This window comes from Gopherus evgoodei, chromosome 9, assembly GCF_007399415.2.
Source record: "Gopherus evgoodei ecotype Sinaloan lineage chromosome 9, rGopEvg1_v1.p, whole genome shotgun sequence".
Taxonomy (NCBI): domain Eukaryota; kingdom Metazoa; phylum Chordata; order Testudines; family Testudinidae; genus Gopherus; species Gopherus evgoodei.
This window is the reverse complement of record NC_044330.1, coordinates 68,838,929-68,846,794: the sequence shown is the minus strand read 5'-3', so window position 1 is coordinate 68,846,794 and position 7,866 is coordinate 68,838,929. Positions and strand designations below refer to the sequence as shown.

Genomic DNA, 7,866 nt, shown 5'->3' with positions numbered 1-7,866 from the left:
CGATGTAGCCAAGGGTGCATAGCATGTGCAGACCACATTGAGGCTGCCATGTTTAATTAGTTTATTTCTCATTTTTGATCAATGTCTCTAATAAAATGCAGTAGAGCCAGCATAAGCATGTCAGCAAAATCCTTCATCTCTGACCTCCCGGAGTGGGTGGCAGAGTTCAGCTGAATGTGCCCTGGAAATACACAACTCTGTAAGGCACCCTTGTCTCCTGAGCCCAAAGGCAGTGGGATGAAAGCGTCCTGTGGCTCATCCGGACAGGTTGAGAAATTGACTATGGTGGTGCAGAATGTGCCATGTTATTCTCCAGCAGGTTAGAGGATTTACGAGAAACTAGTTTGCTCAGTGAGAGGGTTCTCGTGCTGGGATTGCTGAGCCAGCCTGCTGCAGCATAGCATCATGGTCTGAGCACAGGCCTGGAAGCCAGGAATTCCTATATTTAGACTAGCTGTACCACTGCTAGCTCTGCTTTTTTGGGCAGGCTACCCTGCACACTGTCAGTTTAGCTAGCTGTAAAATGGGACCAATAAAATGCACTGTGACGGGCTGGATCACAGAAACCCCCTGGGAGCTGCCACTTGATGTGCCAAGACTACTTCTGCCCCTGCTTTCCCTGCTGGCCTGGGACCCCAGCACCCTGTCTTGCTGAGCGAGACACTCCCGTCTGCTCCAACACAGACCCAAGGTCTGAATTACTTGCCCCAAAGCTGCAGACTTGACTGAAAGCAGCTCACAGAAGTGTTCCTGCCTTTAACACTCAGATGCCCAACTCCCAAGGGGGTCTAAACCCAAATAAATCCGTTTTACCCTGTATAAAGCTTATACAGAATAAACTCATAAATTGTTCACCCTCTATAACACTGATGGAGAGATATGCACAGCTGTTTGCCCCCCAAGTATTAACACATACTCTGGGTTAATTAATAAGTAAAAAGTGATTTTATTAAATACAGAAAATAGGATTTAAGTGGTTCCATGTAGTAACAGACAGAACAAAGTGAATTACCAAGCAAAATAAAATAAAACATGTAAATCTAAACCTAATACAGTAATAAACTGGATACAGATAAGACCTCACCCTCAGAGATAAGTTTCTTTTCTCAGACTGGACACCTTCCTAGTCTGGGCATAGTCCTTTCCCCTGGTATAGCCCTTGTTCCAGCTCAGATGGTAGCTAGGGGATTTCTCATGATGGCTCCTCTCTTCTGTTCTGTTCCATCCATTTATATATCTTTTGCATAAGGCAGGAATCCTTTGAGCCTCTGGGTTTCCGTCCCCCTCCCCACTGGAAAAGCACCAGGTTAAAGATGGATTCCAGTTCAGGTGCCATGATCACATGTCACTATAAGACCCCAAGCCTTCATTCCTCCCAGCCTGACTCACAGGAAGGCCTGCCACAAATAGAGCCATCTACTGTCAATTGTCCTGGTTAACGGGAGCCACTAAGATTCCAAACCACCATTAATGGCCCACACTTTGCATAATTACAATAGGCCCTCAGAGTTATATTTCATATTTCTAGTTTCAGATACAAGATTGATACCTTTATACAAATAAGATGACCACACTCAGTAGATTATAAGCTTTGTAATGATACCTTACAAGAGACCTTTTGCATGAAGCATATTCCAGTTACTTTATATTCACCCATTAGCATATTTTTATAAAATCATATAGACTGCAACGTCACACCCACCTTACAGGGAGGATGAACTAGTGTCTGGGAGAGCTACAGAAATGCCAGAAATCACTAGCAAAGGCAGGGCTTTTCAATATTTGGAAAGATCCTTGTTAGCCTCAGTGTTTTAAAGTGACAGGCAGAGGCCATTGTGCTGCCTTCTGCCCTGGCCTGGCCTGGTTTTCCCAGACTGGGCAGTGCCCTTGGCCCTCTCTGATCTTTTTCCTTCTTTAAATGTCTCAAGGATTAAACATTCCAGCTTCTGGGTCTCTCACTCCCTAGAGAGCTTATTTAATATTCCTTCCATGGGGTAAGTGTATGGCTGGCCCTGCACAGGGAAGTGCTCTGTTTATGTGGCTGGCTTGAAAGGGGCACCAACATTATGTGCGAAACAGGTACGGCCTGGGCAGTGCAAGCTGCCCCCAGCCCAGACCCACAGGGGGGGCTGCAGAGAGGGGGGTTCTCTCCCCATGGCCTCTCCCTTCCTGTTCCCATGTGCCAAGGGAGTGAATTGTGATTACAGTGCTTGTGTGATTACACCTGCCTGCTAATATGGCAATGACTGTGGTACTGCTGCCCCAGGGTGGATTTTAACCCTTGTCCTGAAGGTGAAAGGCGCTATCTCAGTACCAGTCCTCCGAGCCAGATGGGACCCCACACGATCAGCTTGAAAGATATCCTTTGCTCACCTATGGCATATTCCTGTGGAGGGTCTCAAAGCACTTGGCAAATATCAGTGCATTTAGGCCTGGCAGTTCCCCCTCTGAGGTAAGTGGCTGTCATCCCCATTTTACAGATAGGGAAACTGAGGCATCGAGCGATGGTGTGAGTGGCTAAGGCCCCATGGCAAATCACTGGTAGCACTGCGTATAGAGCCCAGACTCCAGTTCCCTGGCCTGGCTGCTAGCCCAGAGACTTTCCCACCTGTGGCACTGGTCTGCAGAGACCTGCCTGGTCATGTGGTGCTGGCTCTCCTTGTTCTGGCGGAGGACAGATGGGTTGATGGACTGAAGAACAACAGGGAATGGTGGCACTAATTTTTAAGAACACCAAAACCTGATCACTAGAGAGAGAGAGAGAGAGAGAGAGAGAGAGAAAAACACCCTGGTTCTCACTGTCCGCGTACACAGTTCTGCAGGGATGTTATGCCCCTGCACGTGGTGGGGATGGGAGACGGCTCATGATTGCTGTGTATTGCCACAGCCCCTACAGATCTCAGCCAAGATCAGGGCCCCTTGTGCTGTGCTGGGAGGTGGTAAGGATGGTCCTTACCCCCGGACACTGACTTTTTCCGCAAGGGAGTGGTCCTCACCAAGGGTGAAAGTGTATTGAACTCGGAGTGAGATCTCTCACTGCATCAGCCAAAGAGGAGGGGAGTTGTGCAGAAGTGGTGTTTACCCAAGCCAGAGAGAGGAGAGGGAGCTGCACTCCCCTGCTCCATCGTCCTTTGACCCCAGTCCATGTTATGAAAATGCTTGGGTTCCCTCATGCTGGGAAATGGTTTCTGATCATGATGGGGTGGGATGGGCTGCCATAGGGTGCAAACCTGCACCTTCTGTTTTTCCACTCACCTCCTGGACTCATCTTCAGTTACTAGAAGTGACTGATTTATGGGAGGAGCAGACAGAGCAAAGCTGTGAGTGACAGAGTGGTGCAGAGGCAGTGCAGCCAGACAGATGGCAGACCCCGGACTAGAGAAGACAGGCACCAGCCCTCAGCATGGAGAGGGAGACCAGAACCTCTGAGCCTCCTGGAGTGGGGCCTGATGAGGTAATTGCTATCCCAGGTCTGGGGAGCACTGGAGTGTTTGCCCTGGGAAAGAAGGGCGCCTCTGGCTTTGGCCTTTATTTAGCGAGGGATAATGCGATGTTCTGGTGCACAGAATTGCTCAGGGGGATGGAGTCAGTGGCCCATCTGATCTGCCAATGCCAGTCACATCAGGGATGCTCCCCAGGCTCCCCACCTGTGCGATCTCTTCTCACTGGGGGAGCTTTCCTGCAGACCCCGAGCAGGAATCATTTCACAAGTGGGCCTGGAAGGCCTTGTTGTGTATCTTGGCTAATGTTGCTGTGTATGGGGATGTATGGGGAGGGCCGTACTACTTGGGTGACTGCTTGGGGCCCTGCATGCTGTGGACGCATCCCCAGTCCACCTCAGCTCGCTGTTGGAGCCTGTGGCCAGAGCAAGAGGCAACGTGTGTTCCGATTTGGGCCACATGGGGCCCTGGGCTGGCGCAGCAGAAGGCTGCACATGCTTTTTGCCCTGAAGATTAGCCAAGGCAGAGAGAGAGGAAGGGTTGAAGCAGGGAGGGTGCCGGGGAAGAAGGCTCAGTGTCCGAGGGGAAACCAGGCAGTGTCTTCCAACCTCAGCAGCTGGAAGGGGGCATTTGCTGCCAGTGAGCGCTGAAATGGCCATTGCTAGCACAGGTCCTTCGGGATGCCCAGATCAGCCACCCCCTGGGGCTGGTGTGGGAGTGTTGGTGAAGTCCCTGTGTGTTTCCATTGTAATGTGCAAATCTTCACGCACACAGGACAGGGAGGATATCACCCCTGGCTCTGGGGCTATTCCCTTAAATCCCTAGTCCCACTCCTGCCCCCCATCACACACACCACTGGGTGCAGCTGCTGTCCTCCACTGCTGAAGAACATGGGAAGGAGCTTTCACTGGAAGCCCTCAGGGCCCATCAGTCATCCAGCGAGGGTTGCTGCTGGGCAAGGAATGCCCTCTGCCCTCCGCATCCCAGCGCCTTGAGCTGGGGAATTCCAGGCTGATCTGAGATTAGCTTTGCCTGCGGGGCACTGAATTAACAGCAGGGAGCAACGCATGGGGCATCACACAGAGCTGTTTGCCCCCCGCATGCGCTGGGAGGGTCTCTAGTAGGGCCACCAAAGTCCTTAATAACAATACCCTGTGCCTGTTGAGGGTCTCCAGGCATTTACCATGGGAGGTGTTAGCCCTGTTTTACATGGAGGAATGGAGTCTTGCCCAAGGTCACTAGGTGTAAGCTCAGGCATGTCTGGCCTCCCTGGGCCCTGTTCCATCCACTGGACCATGCTGCCTTTCTGCTCTCTGCGAATCTCCGGCAGGACTGGAGCTGTGCTCCCAGAGGTGATGGGGTTGTGCTAATTTATCCGCTCCCCACACTGAGGTTCTTTCGTCTGTTTATCTCAGGGCCCAGTTCTGCTCCCCGAAGGTCAGTGGGTATTTTCCCACTGAGTTGAGTAAGACCAGAATTGGACCCTTCCTGAGCAGCAGCCTGTCTTCTTTTAAATCTGTTTGTTTACTCGGACCATCTGCAAGGGGCCGTGGCGTTCCCATGCCCGAGGGTCACGGCTCTTCAAAGCCAAGCACAGAAACGAGCACAGGATTGCATGAGGGGTTGGGTTTGGGACTCCCAGTCCCCTTTGAAATATGCCTCCCAGCCTCTGCCCTCTGGCTGGGCAGCAAGTGGGTGGCTGTAATGGGCACAAGGTGGCCTGGCCCAGCGAGGGTGGAGTTTCCTGGGGGTGAGGGCAGAGCCCCTTTGGCGCAGAAGGAAAGCTAAGTCAGCTTCAGCGTGACTGTAACACAGATTTATTGCAACACCTCATCATGCTTGACCCATGGGGCCATTCAGCAAATGTGCTGCTCCTGGAGAGCTGCTGCTTCTTCCCCCCTCAACCACTCCTATGTACAGTAAGTGCTTCATGGCCAGTCCCAGCAAGCTCACCCCTGACCTGTCACCCTGTCAAAAGCTCTCCCACCCGCTGTATGACTGCACCCTTCCCATCTTCCCTGTCCTTCACCTGCAGGTGGGCGGCATTGGCAAACATGCCCCTTGTTCTGTGTCCAGTGCATATGAGCACACAGGCCAGTGACCACTTGTGAGAGCCAGGGGTTGGGGCCGAGTTCCACAAGTCCATCTGTTGCTGTGCCGACTGAGCGCTCACTGGTCTCTTGGGGATGGCCATCTGGGATGCTGCTCTTCCTCTTGGTGCAGAAGGGGGTTCCCAATGGAGAGCGCTCCCCTGGGCTTGTGTTTTGCTGCCTGCCACTTGCGGGGGCTATGGCACAAGGCCAGAACCAGCCTAGTCCATGCAAGCTGCTGAGCGCCTTGTGGCAGCATTGGTCAGTCAGTGGAAATTGGGATTCAAGGACAAGTGCACGAGAGAGACGAGCTCAAGTGATTGGCTTGGCTTCTCTTACCTCCCCCAGTCCAGTCCTTCTTAGTGGCCCCCAAGGCAGGTGAGGTACCATCCAGGGTTTAGATACCGACTGCCTTGCTGCTGGGGAGTTGGTCAGGCGTTGGGGCTCCTACACGTACCCTGTCAGGTTGTAGGCACTGAATTCGCTCTTAGGTTTTTGAGTATGGCTGATGGACGGCCGGGGGGTTGCCAGGGCTTTGGATTGATAGGCGCTCTGGTAGGCTGTCTCAGACTCCCGGGGCGGGCAGGACGCGGAAAGTATGCAGCCGCCAAGGAGGGTAAGCAAGGCTGAGACAATGCCCAGGTACATCGCCTCCCCCATCTCATACTTGGCACTGTCCGGGATGAGCGGGTTGTAGAAATCCTGCAGCACCACATGGGTGTTCCACACCATGGGGATGAAGCACAGCACACCCCCCAGGATGAAGATCACCCCCCCTGTCACTGCTACCCTGTCCTTGGCAGGGGAGCCCTGGGCGAAGATGGTGCACTTCATCCCCATCACGGAGACAATACAGGCTAGTGAAGAGATGGCGCAGGAGGTCACCATCAAAGCCTGAGAAGCCTGAAGGTCGGAGGGCAGGGACAGCAGGGAGTTGTAGATATCGCACTGGGTGATGCCAGTGCTGTAGATGGCACACTCCATCCAAAGGCCCTTGGTGAAGCCCACCGCCGTCACGATGCTGGCACCGATGTAGGAGCTGTTCTTCCAGTTGGGCAGGAGCGTGGTGATCACAGTGCCCAGCAACCCAAGCCCCCCCAGGATGAAGCCCACAAGCTGTAGCCCGACTGAGACCATCTTCAGTTGCTTTCCTCACCTGGCTGTGGCTGACTGCTCCTGCCTTTCCTTGCTGGCTGCCTGGCTCCTCACCACTAGCCCCTTTCCTGTCTTTCTATTGTCCCAGCTCTTAGAGAGCAGCTCGGCAGTCTGGGCTCACCTCCTCCCCGGTTCTTGTATGTTAGGTCTGTGGGGCTATCTATGTGGGGGTGGGAGAGATGGGAGGAGAAACTCCCTGGAAGGAAAAAAAAATCCATAGCAGATTAAATATTTACTAGAGACTCCTGAGAGATGCCAAATGCCCTTTCACCTCCGCTATCATTTCAAACAACCTTTGGAGAGAAAAAGCCCCCCAGATCATAAACTCTGCCAAAGGAGTCTAAATGTGCTTTGGTGGCAGGGCCTGGCAAAACACCCACCTGCAGAAATGTGAGATGAATCAGAGCTTTGCTTCACATCTCCATGTTCCCTTCCAGCCCGGCTGCTGGATCAGCAGCTAGTGGCATGTGCCATTGCATTGCCTGAGCTGGGGCACCCTGCGATTAGACGCTCTCTCTCTCCCGCAGCCTGGCAGGGGAATCGCTCATGGCTGCCTACAGATCCTGACCCCTCCAGCCCCCGGTGTTTGAGAACACCACCTCCCCGGAGTCATCTCCGCCAACCATCGCTAATGTCATGCACATAGGGAAAGAGCGCGCTGTAAGTGCCAGGCCAGGCCAGTTTGAGCAGTAGTGCAAAGGCAGCCTGAGGGGTAGTGCTATCAGGATGCAAAGCCCTTCAAAACAGAGAGGTCCGAGGTTCCGCTCATCTGGGATGACCCCACCTCGGTCCCTAGGTTCAGAAGTGACTGGGCCAGGGAGGAGGCTATGTGTTTCCCTCCTGGAGAAGATCCCCTAGGCTCCCTCACTAACTGCCTGATGGGAACAGCACTAGTGAGAAGGCGCAGCTCCACTACGCTGTCCCTGTGAGCTCTGCTGTGGCGTCTCAGGTGACAGCAGAGACCTGACCCTTCGGAGGTGAGGGGACAGCTCAGGTCTCCATGTCCATCTGATCCTGGGCTCTCTCAGACTGCTCCCCACCCTAAGCCACAAACCTGTCTCCTCTGGGGCATGGAGCTGCTCGGCTCCTGCCTGGCATTCGCTGGCCAATTCAGCACTTCTTAATGCTGTAGGAGCAGAATTCATTTCTGCTGGGGTTCCTGCTGCTCCTGGTGCATACAG

At 53.3% G+C, this 7,866-nt stretch overlaps 1 protein-coding gene across 1 annotated transcript; it reads right to left on the bottom strand.

The window, feature by feature from the left end:
- Positions 1-5,962: 5,962 nt before the first annotated feature.
- On the bottom strand, positions 5,963-6,667 carry CLDN2 (claudin 2). Its single transcript, XM_030576454.1, has one exon. It carries the CDS (start codon positions 6,665-6,667, stop codon positions 5,978-5,980), a length of 690 nt encoding a protein of 229 aa, XP_030432314.1. The 3' UTR covers positions 5,963-5,977.
- Positions 6,668-7,866: the final 1,199 nt, after the last annotated feature.

Bases quoted from the DNA above. Each gene is read 5' to 3' on its own strand.
- CLDN2 (XM_030576454.1), bottom strand. From the start codon at position 6,667: ATGGTCTCAGTCGGGCTACAGCTTGTGGGCTTCATCCTGGGGGGGCTT.